Source organism: Lagopus leucura, unplaced genomic scaffold, assembly GCF_019238085.1.
Source record: "Lagopus leucura isolate 7727_CA_CO unplaced genomic scaffold, USGS_WTPT01 222-2_obj-0_obj, whole genome shotgun sequence".
In the NCBI taxonomy this organism is placed as follows: Eukaryota; Metazoa; Chordata; class Aves; order Galliformes; family Phasianidae; genus Lagopus; species Lagopus leucura.
In genome coordinates this window covers 5,970-28,481 of record NW_024963373.1, presented here as the reverse complement: position 1 = coordinate 28,481, position 22,512 = coordinate 5,970, and the positions used below count along the sequence as shown (strand labels likewise).

General features: G+C 44.7%; 1 protein-coding gene across 1 annotated transcript; it reads left to right on the top strand.

Moving 5' to 3' along the window:
• Window positions 1-3,086: 3,086 nt before the first annotated feature.
• Window positions 3,087-20,472, top strand: LOC122191101 (deleted in malignant brain tumors 1 protein-like). The gene is made up of 11 exons (XM_042891298.1): window positions 3,087-3,198; window positions 5,131-5,454; window positions 7,055-7,378; window positions 8,532-8,855; window positions 10,309-10,632; window positions 11,138-11,461; window positions 13,094-13,417; window positions 15,726-16,049; window positions 16,918-17,241; window positions 18,532-18,855; window positions 19,904-20,472. Exons 1-11 carry the CDS (start codon window positions 3,087-3,089, stop codon window positions 19,912-19,914), a joined length of 3,039 nt encoding a protein of 1,012 aa, XP_042747232.1. The 3' UTR covers window positions 19,915-20,472.
• The last annotated feature ends 2,040 nt before the right edge of the window (window positions 20,473-22,512 follow it).

Here is a 22,512-nt window from a genome sequence, read left to right as displayed (position 1 = left end):
CAAATATAAATATGAGCTGGTATGACTATGTGCCAGTAGAATACTCACTTCATTTCTCAACCAAGAAAGGGAACTCTTCAAATACAGTGAATTTCTTCATACATGATATGCACTGCCAGATCCTGAGGCAAGGGTGAATAGAAAAGTTTAGGAAGACATTTGCAGGTGAGACATTAGCTGGTCCAGCTTAATGCAGACTAAACCAGATGATGGGTTTTAGTGAAGCAAGATCAGTGGTATGTTATACCATAGCGATTTAGAAGTTCAGTCTAGTCTTTGCACAAAGAAAAATGCTGTGTTACAGGACAGGAACTGTCTGTGGGTGTGACGTGGCCTCTCTGTTTTCCTAAAAATAACTTAACACTGCATGGCTTGAATTACCCTTCCATGGATAGGAACAACTTCCACAACAGGTTACTCAAAGCCCCCATCTAACCTGGCCAAAACCTTCACATATAGATTTTTATAGACATTTTAACAACACCACAGAAATACTTTTGGGGGAATCAAAGGAATGGAAAGACCTTTGCAGATCTTGGCTTAGGGATGGTTCTGGGATTTGTGTTTCCCCAAGCCTCTGCAGAGCCCATAGCAAAACCTAGCTCTTTACTTGTGCCAAAATACAGCTTGTTCAAAAATCACAGCCTTATTTCCTAGGACATGCAGGCTGAGACTGGCAAGGCTCCAGGTTTGGCCAGATACTACCATTACCTGCTCCATCCCTGGAGACGTTCAAGGTCAGGCTGGATGGGGCCCTGAGCAGCCTGATTCAGCTGTAGATGTCCCTGTTCATTGCAGGTGAGTTGCACTAGATGACCTTAAAAGGTACCTTCCCACTCAAATGATTCTACATGTATACTCACCAAGGAATAGTTGTTCTATGAGCAGTAAGCACTGCTTTCCATACTGGTTGAATTTGCCCATCCACATTGAGATCTCGAGCCATGCTCTGTTCTAATGCACTACAATCAGGTATCTTTGCTCATATCACACACTTCAAATGTTTGCATATCTTGATTAAATACTTGCACTCAAGCCATATGTGTCTCATACTACGCCTAGCATGATGCTCCTTTCCTTCCCAATCTGTTAATCATACAAATGTAGCTCAGTGCTGCAGCACTTTGTTGCAACAGATTATGTCATACATCCTGAGACGAGCTTAGGAAAGGGTGCAACAAACTCCACTCCTCCAAATAAACCAATCAGGGTATTTCCAAAGGCAGAGGGAGATACAGAAGCAAGGGCATGCAGAACTGCCCCACTGTTTGGCCAATGGCCAACTGGTTTCAGTGAGGACAGAGAAGATATATAGGGTTATATTAAAGGTCAAAATGAATAGGACTGAAGGGTAAACAAAGGAACTACAAAGCCAATTGAAGTAAATAGTAAACAGAAGGCCCAGAACACAAGCTGAAAGAACAATAGCTGCTTGAAAAAGACATCTTGATCGAAAATGTGAAATAATAGTGTAGAGTAGGGAGTTGAATTGGCATCTCTGACAAAAAATTTGGGCATGAGGAATTAGTGGCTCTCTTCAGAGTCAGGCAAGGTATTGCTGATATTTCACCTAGAGCAGAAAAGTTTGTCCATTGTTATTTTGATATCCTGTGGGATCTTCCATCTGGGTTCATGATTTCTTTGCTATGGTCCCTTTCCATTGTGTTCTAGGTCTTACCTTTGAGACAAACCATGAAACAGACCAAAACTGAATACAGAAAACCTTTGCATCATGCAGGTATTTGGGAGGTTAAATTAATTGGTCTTTATTAACCAATTGGTTAATTGGTCTTTTTCATTTTTCCCCTATCTGCATACGGGAGTTTGGAGAATTACTAACTGGAAGAGGAAATACATATGCACATAAAACTGTCAAGAGGTGGACCTTACTAAACCACAAGCAATAAAGAATACTGAAGAGATGAACTGGCTACTTAAAGGAGGGCTTGGAACAGAGTGGGGCGAGGAGTACATAATCAATAAGATTAGACTGAAAGACATGGGTTTATTTCTTCTGAAGAAGAGGAAGCGAAGGATGATGAAATAACGTCATAGAATCACTTGAAAGTCAGCAATAAAGATCCAAAAGCTTCTTTGTCCTGTTCAAGCAGAATCCCCTAGACCAGATGTGTCAAAGACATGTTAAGTCAGATTTTGGTTATCTTTGAGGATGGATACTCTACAGTATCTGTGAACAGCCCGTTCTTGTGTTTGACCTCTTTCACAATTAAAAAAAAAAAGTGTTTTCTTGTATTCCATATACTCCCCATTCTTAGACTCCCAGACAGCATTTGAGAACTGAGCAAAGAGGCAGTCATAAGTGTCATTCATTTTTTCTCTAAGAAGTTCTTAGAGGGAGTTTATAAACAAAAGGGAGATTTTTTTATATGGTCTGACAGTGATAAGATAAGGGAGAATGGTTTTAAACTAAAAGAACTGAGATTCGGATTAAATATCAGGAGGACATTTTTTTACACAAAGAATAGTGAGACACAGGAGAATGCCCCATCCCTGCAGGCATTCAAGACCAGGTTGGATGGGGCCCTCCACAGCCTGATATAAGGGATGGCACCAGTCAACAGTGGGGGGGTTGCAATTGAGTGGGCTTTAAGGTCCCTTTCAACCCAAGCCATTCTATGATTTTAAGTCTTCCCTGGGCACTGCCTGGTCACAAATTAAGTCCTGCAAGTAGAGTGATGGTTTCAGAGAGGTGAAAAACAACTTTATTTTTGCGAAAACACTGACAGAAGACAAATGATCAGGGTCATTCTAGCATGGTTTATTTTTCCTTGACTCTTTGATGAACAGAAGAGCATGGGAGGAGAGAAGCAGTATGAGGAGATGTAAGGAAACAGAGGTGGCTAGTGTTCTGAGAGGTGAAAAGGGAGAGACCAGTTAAGGGGAGGAGTCAGAGCAAGGAATATTTGTCATTTACCTCTGTTTCTGTCCCTGCAGTACTTTCTCCTGCCCACCCAGCCAGTCACCAATTCTAAGCTCTTTATCTCTCCTCCAAGGACGACATTTCTGCTCTACCTTGCTCATCCAGGCTTGCAGGGGTCAGATTGTACAAGGTCTCTGCTGTTGCTATGGGACCACCAGGAAATCTTTTCCCATCTAGGCATGCCTATATCAGCAGTCTGTCTGCCCTTGCTGGAACCAGAATAGAAACGGTGCTTTTCCTCCTGGTATGGATTTGTGGTAAGTTTCCTCCTTTGCTCCCGGAGAATGGAGTTTCAGATACGGTCTGATAAATGGTGCTCATGATGAATTGACCCCTCTCATATCCTCATTGGTGTTTTTTGGTGTGGAGAAGACAAGGATCTGGGGAGAATTTGTTGTCACTTTTCAATACTTAGAGGAGACTTATAAGATGGAGACTTTTCACAAGGGCATGTAGTGGTAGGACAAAAGGTAGTCATTTTAAATTAAAAGACAGTAGATTTATGTTTGATAAATGGAAGAAACTCTTCACTGTAAGGGGCATGAGGCACTGGAACAGGCTACTTAGAGAATCTGAGAGTCCTCCATTCATGGAGGTGTTCAAGGCCAGGCTGGAGGAGGTTTTGAGCAGTGTGGTCTTGTGGGAGGTGTCCTTGTCCAATGGCAGAGGGTTGGGATGAGATGGTCCTTAATGTCCTTTCCCAGCCAAGACATTCTATGATAAATTAAATTTCTGGTGCATGACCTTTCTGAGGCAAGAAAATACAGCATTAGACATCATCATTTGGCTTCCAAAGATCACCTGGAGATTTAGAGGCATTATGAATGCAAATATTCAGATACGAATCCTGAGAATAAATCAAGCACAGGGACATAGCAAGCATAAGGACAGAGCTTCCTTTAGTAGATTTCTATAATCCAGAATGTAATCCTGTTTTCTCTGCCTCTCTTCTGCACTCATAGACTGGATTTGAGCCAGGACCTAAGAACAAATAAGCATAGCATGCCTCTCTGTCAGTGTCAGTGCTTAGTGCAGCTACATTTATACTCCGTAAACCTGCACAGTCAAATCTTTAAACAAAAAGTAGTAAAATAATTTGATAAGGATTATCTGGAGACAGTGGCATTGTTGGCTTTTGGTTTTTGTTGTTTTTTTTTTTTCTTTTTTTGGCAAACTGACACAAGTTAAGGTTGCTTCACAGACTAGGTTGAAGAAAGGGTAGGGTGAGAATTGTAAATGAACAAGGAAAATAATTTGGCAATTTAAAGCTTGTAAGGAAACTATCTGTGCTTCCCAGTAGCGTAGAAGAGTGAACCTGGCAAGCTTTTATATAGCAGTCCTTGTCATAAACCCTATGGTGTAAGTATATAATGCTATGTGAAGCAGCATCAAATACCAAAGATGCAGACACAATTTAAGCACCAAAAAATGTCTTTCTGAATAAGGGGGAACTTTGGCACCCTCTGCCAGGCTTGGGTCCCCATAGTAGTCTGGAGTTTTGTTACACTCATGAAGACTGTTCAGGGCAGTTCTGGCAAGTGTTTTTGACAGAAATCATAAATATTTTTCATTTGATATTGAAATCCTAACTTGTACTCTAGTAAGTGAACTAAAACTTCCTTCCATAACTTGCACAACGCAAGAACTGATGTAACTCAAAAGGAGCATTATGCATGGAGCTCCCTGCTGCACAGGGATGATGCCAAAGTAGCTCAGATTACAGCTCTGAGACACACTGTGACCTCCATCCCCTTAGGGACCATATCCAGAGATTTTTCTCTCATGGCAAATAATACAGCCTATGGTTTCTGTAGTGTGGAGCTGTCACATCAGACGGTGTGTTGGGACTCTTCCATAGCTGAAAAATTGTCTGAGAAGGACAAGTTACTAGGGACCCCATGATCAGGACGTTCCTAGGTGACAAGAAGAGCTTGCAACTTCTTGTAAATGAGCAGAGATTAATTAGACTTCCTAGAAAAATCTTTGTAAGACAGCTGCACCACAAATTAGCCAGCAAACACTTCTTTCCGTGTTCCTGCATGAGGCACCAACGGTTAGTATGTCAGCAATCCTTCCCCAGCCACATCTAAAATGGCATTATTCCTACAAGAGCAAGCTGTTTCATTCTCCACTATCAACCAAAAGCTATTTTGTGTTCATTTTCTACCTTGACTTTTTTTCTGATCCAGGTGTTGCCAACTCAGCTCCCATCAGACTCGTAGATGGCCCCAACCGCTGTGCGGGGCGGCTTGAGGTGCTTTGGAAACAGCAGTGGGGAACAGTGTGTGATGATAGGTGGGACCTATCTGATGCCATAGTCGTATGCAGGCAGCTGGACTGTGGGAAACCACTGTCTGCTCCTGGCTCGGCTCATTTTGGCGAAGGAACTGGTCCTATCTGGCTGGATGACATGGAATGCAATGGTACAGAAGTTGACCTTTCTGCATGCAGGACCAGACCTTGGGGGGAGCATAACTGCAATCATGGAGAAGATGCAAGTGTTGTGTGCTCAGGTAACTCATGTTTCCACCTTTCTCTGCAGAGTGCTATGTAGAAAGAGGCTTTTAAGCATGTTTGCAAAATTTTATTTTTCAGTGCCACTCTTAGGATTCAGATCATACATAGATGTCTGTTTTAGAACTAACCCAAGCCAAAGACAGTGTTACCCATCTCAGTTCTTTTGGCAGTTAAACTGATTGATGGTGGTGCTGCTGTTCTGTTCCTGCTGTGCTCTGCTCTGCTTCTTATTCCTTAACTATAGAGTAAATGAGGAAGAAAACTGAAATGAATTTCACCTGGATGCACAAGTTTTCCGTGTATTTTATGGCTAAAGTAAGTCATGGGAGTTGAGCATTTGTGTCCTCTTTCCATTTGTATTTTGAGTCAGTGCTACCAGTGAAAACATTTATTATCCAAAATGGCACTGAGATGAGAAATTCAGCTGTGGGCCATTTGTCTTTGTGACATGTCTGACCTGGATGTGACAGCATGGTGTTGATGAATGCTAAGCAACAGAAACTGGATGGGGAAGATTTGATGGCTAACATTGTGGTTAATTGGGAAATGAAACATAATTAAGTGGCACACAGGTTGCAGGAAGTTGACAGGTGATTTGGAGGTGGACGGGCTGCCCATTGCCCTCTTTCATGACACTGTTCCAAAGACTGCTCCATTCAGTGAACAATGAACCAGGTTTCCAAATTCACATTTCCTGATTGGTCTAAAATGGGATTCAACTCCATGTTAAGACTTAGATATACCTGTGGAATTGCCAGTGCTGCCAATGACCAGAGTGGGCAATTGAATCAAAACAAATGAGACACCATCAACTAACTAGAGAGTACTAGAGAGCTGTTTCACAGCTGCTAAAATGGCATCATGGCTGAAACACACCACTCACCACCTCACTGTGCTCACACTCAATATTTGGTCTTCTTAAATCTTCGGCAACGATGAATGTCAATGGGTGCCATTTTTTCCGCATAGAAGAATTCAAATGCTCCCCTTTGCTTCATACTCACTTCCATGACTGATGTCATTTTGTCAGACTGATCCTCTGCACTCATAAAGCAACAAAATATAATGCAATATCAGTGGGAAGATTCAACTTCTACTTGCATACTATCAACATTGGCCTCTGATCATAGAATCATAGAATTGCTCAGGTTGGAAAGGAACTTCAAGGTTGTCGTGTCCAACCACAAAAGGATGTTGTAGGTCAACATAAACAGGAGGCATTATTTTCGGAGCAAACATCGTAAAATATCAGCACCCATCTCTCAAGGAGAAACCAAGAAGTGTGTAAGACATATGGGTGTCTTGATCTGCTGGCAGCAGCCACCCTTGGTGTAACATTACAGTGTGGATTTTGCTCCTGCTTTGTAAAGAATTTCAAATCCAATCTGTTAATCTCTCTGACTGGGAAGTCTGAAGCCACAGAGAAAAAATCAGAATGTGTTCCTCATCTTGTTTTCTAGTTCTGGACAATAATAGTGGAGAATTTTTCTTTCCTTCATTCCCTACATGCTATTTCCTTGTGCAAACCCTGATCCTGCTTTTTGGTGGTGGTGGTTGATTGATTTTTTTCTTGTTGTTTGTTACTTTTTAATGCAGGAAATAGTGAAGCTGTTCAGCTGCGATTAGTGAATGGTACAAATCACTGCTCTGGGAGAGTGGAGGTGTTTTATGCCCACAAATGGGGAACGGTCTGTGACGACAACTGGGATCTAATTGATGCTGAAGTTGTGTGCCGTCAGCTGGGCTGTGGGACAGCCCTATCTGCTGCTTCCTCAGCTTATTTTGGCAGAGGATCTGACCCCATTTGGCTTGATGATGTTATGTGTAAAGGAACTGAAGCTGCCCTGTCTGAATGCACTGCAAAACCTTGGGGAAAACATGACTGTGGGCATGGAGAAGATGCTGGTGTTGTATGCTCAGGTAACTCTCATCCTGCATGACACATGTGAGTTTTGTGGGATCTGGAGATATGCTGGAGATGCTGTAGGGAAGCAACACTGCAGGGAGCACAGTTCCCTTTGCAAAGAAAACTCCTGTGCTCAAGGGAACTAAAATGTAGAATGTGGTTTGCACTAAAATGACCTTGCATCTTCTTGGTATTAAAAATTTTCCACTGCATAAGCCACTGGTAGAGCAGTGTTGTTGCAGGAATTATTTATACACTCCCACAACATAGCACATGGACTGTGATGCTTTGGTAGGGAATATTCTTCCACTGCTTTCAGCAGTCTCATCATCTCACTGTTCTATCAGTGGATTTAGTTCCTTCTTAAGTATCCCCTAAACTGTTTCATTAGACAAGGTGCAACCATGGCACGTGTTGTCTCTCCAAGTGCATTAGTATCAAGTCCTCAAAGACAACCATAAAACCAAGGTCCCACCTTCATGATTCCCAGAGCCACCCACTGCATCCCAGTTCTCCAGCTGTCTGGCCAAATGGAGGTAGCATATTCCAAGAGGTGTTTACCATTAGAAATTTGCAATTAGCTTAGTTATTACTAATAAAGTGATTACTTGGACATTACTGGAGGTAGAAGAGTCTGTTTTCCGCAGCCTAATAATAATGAGGCATTAATAAGACTGTCAACTTCGTAGCCACATACAGAGGCTCTCCTGACTCTCATCCCCCAGTTTTTGCTTATCTTCAGAGTTCCTCTTCCCAGAATGTGAATCTTAAACTTGTTTTGTTAAGCTTCATGCAGATGGTGGTTGCTCTCTAATTTTACAGGACCTCTCTGTCAAGATTTCTGTGAGTCAACATCTCCTCTTAGTTTAGTACCATCTGTGAAGTTAGTATGTATTCAAGTCCTGCATCCAAATCATTAATAAAAGCACTTAAGAGAACTGACCCCACAGTGGAGCCATTGGGAGCCTGAATAGTGATGCTGCTGAACATCTCATGCTGTGATGATGGAAGAAATGCTTGTGCTGCTCCCATGTGCAGAATTTCTCCATGTCACAATCCACAGAGTGAAAAACACTGTGTTCATTGACAAATGGAGAAAAGACAAGCCAGATTCTGCATGAGATTCTTCCCTAGCCTTTATTTCTTTTTTTTTCTTCCTTTCTGTAGGTTTTGCAGTACCAGCCCCGCTCCGATTAGTGGATGGATCAACCCACTGCTCTGGGAGAATCGAGGTGTTCTATGGCCAGCGCTGGGGAACTGTGTGTGATGATGGCTGGGATTTGGCTGATGCAGAAGTTGTGTGCAGACAGCTGGGCTGTGGGAAGGTCTTGTCAGCTCCCCATGGGGCTCACTTTGGGCAAGGATCTGATCAAATCTGGCTTGATGATGTCAGCTGCATAGGGACTGAAGCTGCCCTCTCCACATGCAAAGCCAGTGCCTGGGGAAGCCATAACTGTGACCATGGAGAAGATGCTGGCGTGGTGTGTGCAGGTACCCTTATAAGCATTAAAGAATAAACTATCTTGGGTCATCCTAGGGCCAAGGTCCTTTGGCACTAATAGATGCTTGCAAAAAAAAGCATCAGAGAGGGCTTCAAAATGATGTGGCTACATCCATAGATAATTACAACCTGTCTTTCCTTATGTCGGTCTTTTTAATGGGGTGCTTCCTGGCGGCAGTTTGCAACCACAGATAGTGGTACACAGAGGGAACACAGATCATTGTGAGGTGTGTTCTCATATCACTTACTCTACAACCCAATAATTGGGTTATTCTTATTATTATGTAAAAGAGAAGAGCATGTGAAGTGTGATGAGCATAATTGCATAAGTCAGCCACAGCCCCAACTGACCAAGTTCTCAAGTTCCACCATTCTTCTTTCTCCTGTTTCTCTTCCTTAAGAGATTAAGGAAACATTAACAGAAACGTTTCTGTTAAGGATGGCTGTAGGTCTTCCAGTCCACTGCTCTGCCAGTCCTGAGCAGTTCCCATCAGGGGCTGCTTAGTTTGAGAGGAGGAATTTATCTTTCAAACACTCGAAAGAATCATAGAATCATAAAGTGGCTTGGTTTGAAAAGGACCCCAAATATCATCTAGTTTCAACCGCCCCGTTGAGCAGGGTTGCCAACCACTAGACCAGGCTGCCCAGAGCCACATCCAGCCTTGTCTTAAATGCCTCCAAGGGTGGGGCATCCACCACCTCTCTGGCAGCAAAATGAAGAGATTAAATTAAAAATGTGGGTTGACTTCACACCTGGGAAGAAAATAAAAACTTCTGGTCAAATTATTCTTTCTTGTGTCATAGCTGTCCCAAGACAGATGCTGCTGAGCACTTAAATGTGTATAATAGACCACACTGATTCTGTCCTTGAATCTTACTGCTGTTCAAGGAATATTCCTCAACACTCAATATTAATTGCAGACGTTCACCCAAGCAAGAACCCCTGCTCCAAATTCTTCACGCTCAGCATCAGCAGATCTTTACACCTTCAACATATGCTATTGTCAGCCCTCAGTCAACTTGTGTCATCCAGAAATTGCTGATCCCAACAGCTAAGAGTCCTTTACGCAGCCTTAATGTAGGCATGCCTGTGCTCCTGCAGCAATGTTATTTCATTGGTTCCTTCTATGCTCAGCTTACCAGCCCACATGACTCGCTCTGGTCTGTTTTACCACAGTTAACAGGCTGCAGGCGTAACTGTCATCTTCTGAGAAAATAGAGGTACAAACAGATGGCTGATTTTTAGGTGAGACTAGCCAACAAGAGAAAAAAACAGAGACCACTATTCTATGGGATAGAAGCTGCTGCAAGGATCTTCTGGTCTGTTATGGAAAAAAAAGAGCAATGTCCATGCCACACCACCGCTGTCCAGACATGATCAGCATGGACCAAAATTGAAGGAAAGCACAGAAAACTGATGTCTTCACTATATCTCAATTACAGGATTTGCTGAGCTTCTTCCAGTCCGGCTGGTGAATGGTTCAAGTAACTGCTCTGGAAGAGTTGAGGTGTTTCGTGAGCAGCAATGGGGAACCATCTGTGATGATAGCTGGGATTTAACAGATGCTCAAGTGGTGTGCAGGCAGCTGGGCTGTGGGGCAGCAGTATCAGCGCCTGGCTCTGCTCGGTTTGGACAAGGAACTGGACAAATTTGGTTGGATGACGTGAACTGTGCAGGATCTGAAACTGCCCTTGCTGAGTGCCGAGCCAAGCCTTGGGGAGACCACAACTGTAACCACGGAGAGGATGCTGGTGTGGTGTGCTCAGGTACCACTAGTGAATGCCAATGCATGTGGGGTACGATGAAGCCAGTGTGTTCGTGGCAGGGTGCTGGTAGATGTGGAGTCTCCTCAGAATAAGGAGGACGAGCAATCCTCATGCAGTTGTATGCTGAGATGAAAGGAGAGTGGTATGTTGATGGAAAGGCTGTATTCCACGTGGACAGCACGGCTCAAGATAATAGGGAAGGGATGTGAGTCATGGAGAAGGTCTGTGTTGTCCCCTTGTGTCCAGGACAGTTCTGGAGCCATGCTGCAGGGAGCAGCTTGAGCTGTCAAGGGGACTAAAATGCTGTGGATTTGGATATTGAATCCTGATGGTTGGCTATGTCAGGGCACTCCCAACACTCAGGTACCACACACATTTCTGTGTCCTGTTGTTGAGGAAGAAACCTGCCGTTTGCTCCCAGACCGCTGTGAAGATTGTTTGGCTCTTGCACAGCACTCTGAGACATGTAATGATCCCAAGCATTTTGCACTTGTATTTGGTGCAGGTACTGCTGAACCAGCTCCCATCCGTCTTGTGAATGGTCCAAGTCATTGTGCTGGGAGAGTTGAGGTGTTTCATGACCAACAGTGGGGAACCGTGTGTGATGACGGCTGGGATAAAGCAGAAGCCAATGTTGTGTGCAGGCAGCTGGGCTGTGGGGCAGCAATATCAGCCCCTGGCTCAGCTCGCTTTGGACAAGGCTCTGACCCCATCTGGCTGGATGATGTCAGTTGTGCAGGGACAGAGGCTGCCCTCTTGCAGTGCCGGTTCCGGGCCTGGGGATCCCATAACTGCAATCATGGAGAAGATGCTGGTGTGGTGTGCTCAGGTAACTCCTGCCTATGCCTCTGTGTTACAGGGGAGGATTTCTTTTTCCATGAGGATAATTGGTGTGCCAGCATAGGTGCAAACTGTGTCTTGATGATGATGCATCTCTGTCATGATATGGGACATTTCTTTGAAATTTCTCCTTTTGCTGAAAATGTGTAACTGTTCTTGTACACAGGAGTTGTCCTTGTCTTAGAAAGAGAGGGCATGGAATGGAATGGGATGCAATGGGATGGAACAGAACAGAACAGAACAGAACAGAATAGAATAGAATAGAATAGAGTAGAATAGAATAGAATAGAATAGAACATTTGAGTAGGAAGGAGGTCACGTCTTGGTCTCCTAAGAACTATATACTCCAGTGTCCTCAGCCACTTCTTGCATGCTTTCCAGACTTTTTAAGAACCTTATTGCCCTGCCTTGCATGCATTCAGTACCCTAACCTTCTTTTTATATTGTAGAGGCCAGAAATGTACACCATATTTAAAGGAAGGCTGCACAAACACTACATAGAGCAGGAATGGCACTTCCTTTGTCTGGCTGGCTCTGCTCTGTGTATTACACCCCAAAACATGGTTGCTAGCGCACACTGCTGCCTTCCATTGGGCCTGCTTTTACCAGTGCCATCAGGTCCCTTCCTGCTGGACTGCTATCCAGCCACTCACCACACAGGCTGTGAGTGAATGCAGCATTGCTCCATCCTAGATACAGCACCCAGCATTTCCCCTTGTCCGTGTTCTGTGTTGCCGACTGCCCAGTGCTCCAATGAATCTAGAACCCTCTGTAAGACCTTACAACCCTCTAGAGAGTAAATATCACCTCCCAGTTTAGTGTCAGCAGCAAACTAGCTTAGGATATCTTTCATGACTACAATGAGATCACTGTTAAAAATGTTGACTGGACTGGCCTGTAGGATTGAGTGATGGGGAACACTGGTGGTGTTTCGGATGAAGCACCAGTCACTACAACTCTTTGAACAACTCTTCAACCAACAACCCTGAGGCAGTTCATCACTTGGCATAGCAAGAACCTGTTTACCTCACAGATGGACATTTAGTCCAGAAGGATGCTGCAAGGGATGGCAGGGAAGGCCTTATTTAAATCCGGAAGGATTACATCTGCTGCATTCCCTTCATCCACCGAGCAGGTGACCTTATCATAGAAGGACACCTAATTACCAAGGCAGGACCTTACCCTTCATAACCCATATGGGCTTGCTCTATGGCAGCTTTAAAATGCCTTTCATTAGCGCACAGGAATAGCTTTTCCATATGTTTTCCAGGGGCTTAGGTTAGACTGACAGGTCTGTTGTTTCCTGGGTCATCTCTCATCCCCTTTTCCCCTTCATGATGGGGAAGAAATAACTTTGCCTGGTTTAGAGTCATCAGGGACCTCCCAAGACTCCCAGACCTTTGATAAATTGTGCTAACTCATACTGTATTCCTCTTACTGACATTCAGCAGAATATGGTACACAGTCTGTTGTGTCCATAGTTTTGAACTGGCAAAGACATGCCAGCATCAGGCAACAGAATAAACTAGGCCCTCTCTGGCATTATGCATTTGATCTTACTTTTTAATCAGGCCAGCAGCAACTCCGTAACACGTATCCCTCCCCTCTCTGTCTTCTTCAGATATACCAAGAGAAGCTCCACTGAGGTTAACAAATGGGCCAAACCGCTGCAGTGGGAGAGTTGAAGTTTTTTATGGCCATCAGTGGGGCACCGTGTGTGATGACAGCTGGGACATAAGCGATGCTGAAGTTGTTTGCCGGCAGCTGGGCTGTGGGAGGGCTCTGTCCACGGCAACTTCGGCTTCTTTTGGAGAAGGGTCTGGCCCTATCTGGCTGGATGATGTGAATTGCACAGGAGCTGAAACTGCCCTTTCCAAATGTGAGACCAGTCTGTGGGGAGCCCACAACTGTGAGCATAGAGAAGATGCTGGTGTCCTGTGCTTGGGTAAGTCTCATTTATTCTGCTTTCTGACTGAGGCGTAAGGTACATAGAGGGATGCTTGAAATGACAACAGGGTGCCCTCTTCCCATCTTATAACTCTAAACCCAGAGTACTGAAAAAAGAAAGTGCATCTGGTTGGATGTGTGCAAATCCAGCGGTGTTTCCCTTTTCTCCCTATTCCCAAACTCACCATGGTATTGTGGTGCCGCAGTCCAGTGCTTGCTGTGCTGAAGAATTCAATTCTGGAACACTTTCCCATGAATTCAAACTTGAAACTCCTTTCTGTGTGCTACAGATAAATCAGATAGCATTGCAGGACTGCTGTGAGTCACCCTGTTATTGAGAGCAGCGCACAACCAGTTGGGTTTCTCTTGCTTCACTCTCAAAACATCATGACATGCTCTGCATTTGAGTGATTTCATAGAATCATAGAATCACTAAGGTTGGAAAAGACCTAAAAGATCACCCAGTCCAACCGTTCACCTATTCCTAATAGCTCCTACTAAACCACGTCCCTCAACGCAACATCCAGTCTTTCCTTGAACACCCCCAGGGTCGGTGATTCCACCACCTCCCTGGGCATCCATTGCAGTGCCTGACCACCCTTTCTGAAAAGTAATACTTCCTCATGTCCAGCCTGAATCTCCCCTGCCGTAGCTTGAAGCCATTCCCCCTGGTCCTATCACTAATGACACGAGAGAAGAGGCCGACCCCCAGCTCACTACAGCCTCCCTTCAGGAAGTTATAGAGAGCAATAAGGTCTCCCCTGAGCCTCCTCTTCTCCAGGCTGAACATTCCCAGCTCAATTTGTTGCTTTCCCTCTTCAACACAAAAGGTCTTGCAGAAATCATTGTTGTGATTCTACTTGCCCTTCCCCTGTCCTTGGTAAAACCATCTTCAGCAGATCAGCTTTCTTTTCCCAAAGTTTTTCCAGTGTCTTCTGTGAAACCTCTACAGATCAGACAGTTTCCTCAAAATCGTTGCACTGTGCTTATTTGCCACTGGAGGGAAACCCTGACCTACCTACTGCTTATAGAAACTACAGTCTCTTGTTTCTTTGCCATGCACATTGTTACTTATTCTTTGCATCTACCTCGTGATAAGAATGTTCTATCCCTTCTCAGCCCCTTCATATCTCCTTCTGGAGAAATGGTTTTGAGCCTCTTCTTATCTCCCTCCTTCTTCCTGGTTTTCTCCTTGGCTGCTTGACATGATTTTTCTAATCATTCATCGAGCTGAGGCTTTAGCAGTAGTGATTCACACTGAAGGTTTGCTTTGGATATCTTGTAGACAGCACTCCCTTTTATACTAAGCCATGTATTTCTTGGGTCAACATGACACTTCGGAGTTTCACTCTCAATCCTTGAGAAGGATTTGTGAAGAACTGTCATGTAGTTAACTCTTCTTCATCTTACGTTCAGTCATTTTATCCCCCCCAAATGGTACACTTTTGAATTGTTTTCACTGGAGATTACCTGTTTCTCTACAATTACTTATCCACATCTGGAGAATACCCTGCGGATTTGCTGTCTAAGCACAGATCCCTTTCTGAATTCATCACTGTCCTTTTGCAGCCAGTGAAGACTTAGCACAGCACATAGCAGGATTTTCCCCATCCTGATGACATGCCCAAAGCAGATGAAAGGATATGCAACCCAGACATGCTGGTTTCCTTCCAATGATTACAAAGGGAAATGACTCTGCTTTGTGGAGTTGTAAAAGGGTGGGTTCCCTTGCTAACACAACTTGTTTTGTGTCATCTAAGATGTCCTGTGATGTCCCATCCAATTTCTAATTGCAGATACAGAATAATGCCCCCCTCCCAAGGTCCTAAGTCAAGTCTGCCAGACTCACTGGCTGTCTGGAGTTCGCTGGACATGTCACATACTGATGAGTATTAATGCTAAGGAAAGGAATTAAGCCACTGAGAGATGAAGTCTGGCTGAGGTCAATCATACCCCGTTTTGTCACCATGTTCCTGGCTAGTGTCTTTTCCCTTGGGCATTGGCGTTTCCTGCATTTGCTGCCTAGGCACTGCTGTCTTCCTGGTCAAAGGCAGAGAGAAGAAGGCTTCAATCCCCTCATAGTTGGGAGTGAGAAGCAGCAGGACATTTATTTTTGTCAGTTTGGGCCAGCACTACTTCCTGACCTTTGGGTCATGTGTGAGGAAATCTGATAGCATTGAACTTTCTTCTCAATGCTTGTCCCTGGACGTCATATTAATGCAACTAGTGCACACAATGTTTCCTGATGTGCCTGGAAGGAATGTCTTTGCCAAAATAACTTACCTTGTTTTTCGTTTGTGTTTCAGGTGTTCCAGAACCAGCTCCCATCCGGCTGGTCAACGGTTCAGATTTCTGCTCTGGGAGAGTTGAGGTGTTTCATGAGCAGCAATGGGGAACTGTGTGTGACGACAGCTGGGATTTAACAGATGCCCAAGTGGTGTGCAGGCAGCTGGGCTGTGGGACAGCAATGTCAGCGCCTGACTATGCTCGGTTTGGACAAGGAACTGGACAAATTTGGTTGGATGACATGAACTGTGCAGGATCTGAAACTGCCCTTGCTGAGTGCCGAGTCAGGCCTTGGGGAGAGCACAACTGTAACCATGGAGAGGATGCTGGTGTGGTGTGCTCAGGTACTGTTAATTCACATAATCGCAGACCTGCAGAGGTTGGATCTCTGGAGATCCCCCTGTTAGAGGAATTTTCCAACAGTGAATTGCACAGGAAAGCATCCAGGAAGGTTTTTATTATCTCCAGAGACTTCACAACCTTTCTAAGCAGCTTGTTTCAGGGTTATGTCATGCTCATCGTTGAGAAGTTCTGTCACATGTTCACACAGAACTGCCTGACTTCCAGTCTGTGCCCACTGCCCCTTTTCCTGTTGCTGGACATGACCTAAAAAAGCCTGGTCCCAATGACTGAAACCTGCTCATCAGATATTTGCAAGCGTTGATAAGATCCCTGCTCAACCTTCTCTTCTCCAGGCTGAGCAAGCCCAACTCCCTCAGCCTGTTTCCTTAGGAGAGGTACTCCAGGCCTATGAGCATCTTCATGTCATCCAGGAAATGCGCCAAATCTCCACATCTTTCCTGTGCTTGGGATAGCAGGCCTGGACGCAGTATTACAGATGGAGCCTCAGGATAGCAGAGCAGAGAGGGCCAATCCCCTTTCTCCCCACTACCACCCCCGTTTGATGCAGCCCAGAGGACTGTTGGCTTCCAGACTGTGAGCACTTAAAGCTGATTCTAGTTAAGCTTTTCACCCACCAGAACCCCCAAGTTCATCTCTGGAGCCCTTCTCTCAATGAGTTTTTCTCTCAGTCTGAATGCATATCTAGGATTGCCCTAACCAAAGTACAACACCCTGTGTTTGGCTTTGATTAACATCATTTGGTTCCTGTAGTTTGTCCATGTCCCCGAAGTTTCTTGTGTTGTGTTTTGAGGATTTGTGCTCATGTTTCTGACCATGTTTTGGGTTGGTTTTTATTTTTTTTTTTCATAGGTATTACAGAACCAGCTCCCATTCGTCTTGTGAACGGTCTGAATCATTGTGCTGGGAGAGTCGAGGTGTTTCATGACCAACAGTGGGGAACCGTGTGTGATGACGGCTGGGATAAAGCAGAAGCCAATGTTGTGTGCAGGCAGCTGGGCTGTGGGGCAGCAATATCAGCCCCTGGCTCAGCTCGCTTTGGACAAGGCTCTGACCCCATCTGGCTGGATGATGTCAGTTGTGCAGGGACAGAGGCTGCCCTCTTGCAGTGCCGGTTCCGGGCCTGGGGATCCCATAACTGCAATCATGGAGAAGATGCTGGTGTGGTGTGCTCAGGTAACTCCTGCCTGTTTCTCAGTCTCAAAAATGTTGGGAAACATGGAAAAATGATTTTCAGACTCAGTAGGAGGTATTCTCTGAGTTCAGGCTGCTCCTAATGTCTGCTGTCAGTCATTGTGGTCTATAAATTGACTGTGTAATCTACATGGCCCTGATCATGGTCCACAGTCACCACCAGAATCTGGGTTACCATGGTCGGACCTGCATCTGATAACTGTATCAAGCTGAGTCTCCCACGCCTCAGCTTCTGAAGGCGCCTGGACTTTTTCCAGGGTTGAAAATGATCCCAGAAACATCTCATCCCCACTGAGTTTCAGGGATCCTAGTACCTGAACCTGGCCTAAACCTAAAAACCTATATAGTACAAGACAGTGCTATATACAGCATACAATAATACATAGTGGAATGCCCAACAGAACGCAGACACCTACATCGGATTTCCACTCTTCTGACATGAGAGCTGAAGAATGGCAAAGATTCCCCAAGGTGATTCAGACGGGAAACAGCAACCAGCTGGAGGTTGCCAAATATATCAATTTGCATGGGTTACATCTGTAATATCCATAGACAACATTAAATGTTTTATTCCTGAGCCTGGCAGGGCAGATTGCTCTTTATATGGAGCAAGAATGGTGTTCAGTGTCACAAAGTTGTTCAGTAAACTCTTGGAAACGTGTCTGCTTGGAAGGAATGAATCAGTATCCTCCTCAATGTGCTGAAAGTCAAGAAGGAATTAATCTTTCTACAAGTCTTTACATGGGCTCCCTTAGATACAGAAAATCCAGGCTTTTGTCTAGGATCAGATGACCACACTTGAAACTACTAAAAGAGATTAAGTAAAGAAACTCCTGATCATAGCTTGGCTACTCAGCTTGCATTCAAAGATGGGGACATCATTGAAATGTACAAACTAGAGATGTATTTAATCATTATGACCAGCATAGTCAGTAGAAAGGAAGATTAGCCCCATCTTCATACTAAACCAACACCTCATCTGTGTGTGTGAGATTGGTTCATTGCACACCAGGTAACAAACATGTCTTGCTGACAACGAATGGGAAAACAGCAATCTTGAGTCATAAGCAAGATTTTTCAGCAACCCAGAGCATGATGGAGAGTATGAGGTTGACTATGGGAGAAGACTTGCCCTCCCAGAATGTCCTCTTCATCCACTGGGCACCTTGGTTGGTACAGGGACACTACTACATGTCTACTCTCAACAGGTTTGGGGTTCAGCTGCAGGGTGTTTGTGTGTGCATTTCTCATTTTATCTTGCTTTATGTGCAGGCAGTGCAGAAGCAGCTCCTCTCCGGCTGGTGAACGGCCCTAGTCGTTGTGCTGGGAGAGTTGAGGTGCTTCACGGCCAGCAGTGGGGAACAGTGTGTGATGACAACTGGGACCTGAGCGATGCTGCGGTTGTGTGCCAGCAGCTGGGCTGCGGGACAGCCATGTCAGCCCCCGGATCTGCTTATTTTGGGCAAGGCTTTGGCCGTATCTGGCTGGATGATGTGAAATGCTCCAGCAGGGAATCAGCGCTCTCCGAATGTGCAGCAAGGCCTTGGGGAGTCCATAACTGCAACCATGAAGAAGATGCAGGCGTCGTCTGCTCTGGTAAGCTCCATGCATGCCCCACCATGCAGGGCATTTGTAGCAACTCAGCCTCTCATCTGGGTTTTGGGTTTGATGGCTCTTCATTCTTTCACAATCATAGAATCATAGAATCGTTTGAGTTGGGATGGATACTTAATGTTCACCTAGTCCAACTCCCCTGCAACAAACAGAACTGGTGAGCTAGATGAGGTTTCTCAGATTATGGTGCAACCTTCAAATGTCTCCAAGGATGGGGCATCCACCACCTCTCTGAGCTATCAGTGACTGTGCTTCTCTGCCTTCATCATAAAAAGCTGTTTTCTAATATCCAATCTAAATCTGCCCTGCAGTAGTTTGTTCATTCACATCTCTTTCTCAGAGATGTTGCCATGGGACGATGATGGAGACGTGAAGTTGGATCTTGGCATTTTGAGGGATGATTCCCATCTCTCCACATTGCTACTTATTTTTGCTTTTTGTGCTTTTGAACTATCACTATCGCTATCAGTTACATGCTTGTATTGCCCAAAGAATCTGTGAATGCCCCATCCCTGGGGATTACAGAATCACAGAACCACAGTATTATAGGGATTGAAAGGGTTCCCTAGTAATCACCAAGTCCAACCTCCCTTCAAAGCAGGATCCCTAAAGCAGTCTGCACATGTAGGTGTCCAGGTGGGAGATGTTGAAGGCCAGGTTGGATGGTGCACAGGGCAATCTGATCTGATGGGCAGCAACCCTGCCCATAGAAGAGGGCTGGAACTCAATGGGTCCCTTCCAGCACAAGCCAATCTATGATTCTATGATTCTATGATTCTATGATTCTATGATTCCACAGTCCTATTTCTCTATGATGGATTTGATGATCTTCATAGTCCCTTCCAACTCATGCCATCCTATGATTCTATGATCTTTCAGGGGCCTTCCAAGCCAAGCCATTCTGGGATTCTAAGATTTGATGATTCAGTGATTCTTTAACATAATTATATGCATACTACTAACTTTAAGTGGCCTTGCAGGGTAAAGCAAGCTAGTTTTACAGGTCTGGATTGTATGCATTTCTTTCCAGGTGGAATCTAAACATTGCAGATGCTCTAGAGTGGAGAAGAGAGATGACAGTGCTGGCAAACGTGTATGACATTTTTTCAACCCAAACAGAAGACATCTTTGAAGGACAGAATGCACCCAGTACAGAAGCCAATCACGACACTCAGATCTTTCTCACTGAATTGTAAGCACCAATCTGATGTGCCCAAATCAGGAGCACTGATGGTCCCCTTCAGCTAATGAAGAGATACGAGCTTTTGAACAGATGTCCCACGCGCATTTCAGTGTCCTTCCTTCCCTCCAGATCCTTCCCCAACTTCGTAGCCCACCCTTAGGCACACTCTAGTACTTTTATATCATAGAGCCCAAAACAGCACAAACACTATTTGAGGTAAGGCTGAACCTCTAAGATTGGGGCATTCACAACTTTTCTGGACAGTTTCATCACTCTCTGAGTAAAGAACTTCCTCCTAGAATTAAACCAAAATGTCCCTTGTTTTCCTTAACATTCATTCCCCTATGCCCTAGACAAAAAGACATCCATGTCCCTTCCAGTCTTAAACCTTCTGTAACTCTGCAGCAAAGAAGTGTGGTGGGAATTTATGGTGTCTCCTTTTTCTTCTGCAAATAAGCCTTGAGGAACCAGAACATTTGTCTAGCCCTGTGTTTTTCTTCCCATTTTTCTGCAAATTGTTCACAACAAGGTTGCATTACTTTCCATTGGCACCAGCTCAGGCCATGAATTCCTCTTCCTCCATTCTGCTTCCTTATACTCACTGCAGATTTTGTGGGCCCTCTCCACCACACTCCATGCACACTTTGTTTTTCTGCTCTTGAATTCATGCCCATGCTTTAGGGACCTCCTCAAGATAAGGCCTGGTGGCTACCATACAGACCTGGGATTGCAGATGGTCAAACCAGTCATGTTGGTGATCACAATTCCCATGCTCCAAAATTGGGATGTGCCGAGGAGGATCTGCTCAAGGGCTCTGAACTTCTCCATGGGGTCAGGATGTTGGAAGATGGAGACGAAGGAGAGCTCAGAGACTGAAAGCATGAGGGAGAAATGTAATAGGGGCTGGGGGTTTTGTTCATTTGGGATGGGGACATTTATCAGAGAGCAGCTTGGAGCCAAGCCACACTGAAGCAAGTTGTCACATCAGTCTTCCAAAATCGCAACAGATGAAACAAGCTGAGATGGGCAGCAGACAAGGTAGACACAGTTTGCTGATTTCTCACTGGAGTAGTGGGAAAAGTAGAGGAGACAATCCAACCCTCCATTAACTGGAGATACCCCAAGGAGCTTGATCCAGATGGGAATCCTCTAAGTCCCACATCATGTCCCACAGGATGTGCTGGTGGGTGGGAAATCCCAGGGCATCTCAGAATAAAAGGTCCTGGTGTAGGTTGAATGGAGGAGACAAACCTAGAAACTTCTGCAAAAATGAGATGGTTGGGTATGGAGATGTGGTCCAAAAGAAGAGGTCACCAGGAGAGGGAAGCAGCAAGCAACTAAATCAAAGTTAGATCCTCTCCTGGAAGACACAGAGACACAAAGAGGAACCTTTACCTGGTGTGCCCAAATTGTGTAGAGGAGGAGAAGAAAACTGTTGTCTCCTGAGGCAACAGGGCTATGGCTGGAGTTTCCTGGGTCTGCCCTGCTCTGCAATGAGCATCCAATCACACTCAGGACAGGCAGACAGGGTGAAGCAGGAGGTGTTGCCCAAACTGTGAAATGCACCCTGCACTGCTTCTGGTGGGCACAGAGTTAATTTCCTCCCCAGCAGCTGCTGTCATGCTAGTGTTTGGATTTATGATGAAAGCAATGAAATGAAAGCACTCAGATGCCCTTGTTGCAGAGCGGTGCTTGCACAGAGCCAAGGACTCTTCAACCTCTGATACTGCAGGAACTGGGTGGGACAGGTGACCCCAAATGGTTCAAGGAGGTATTCTATACTATGATGAGCTCAGCAATGAAGGATGAAGAAAAGAAGGAAGGGAAGAACATTTAAAATTACGGTGTTTGTCTTCTCCATTAACCATTATGCAGGATGGAAATAACTGAAAATCTGCCTGCTGATGAGAAGGAATGAACTAATTCCATATTGTGCTTTGCTTGCACATGCAGCTTTGGCTTTACCTGCTAACTTCTATTTCAGCTGGCGAGTTTTCTTGCCCATTCCTATTCATTTCTCTTCCCCATCCTTGCCAGATGTGGTGTTAGGGCAACAGACCTGTACAGGTCCTACGATGAAAAAGCAGGAGAACAAAGCAGCTGCAGCCACCCAAGGCAGGGGGGCTGGATTTCCAAGTCTGGTTTCTGACTACTTTCCCTGCAAGAAGTGAATGAGGAAACCAGTTCTTGTGTTTGCCTTCAAACAAAGAGTCAATGTTTGCACAGCTCTGATGAAGCTGCTCAGGTTACCATCAGCTGTCCTTGCAAATCTCCATCTATCACTGCCTCAGTATGAGAATTTTAGCATTATGTATATATATATGTATATATATATATATAAACTGGTATATATATATATATTTACAAACAGCTACTTGCACTCCTTTTTTTGAGAGGGTGGAGAGATCACTTGAATATTTTCCTTTTTCCTTCTCTATTCCCTTAAAAATTTAGGT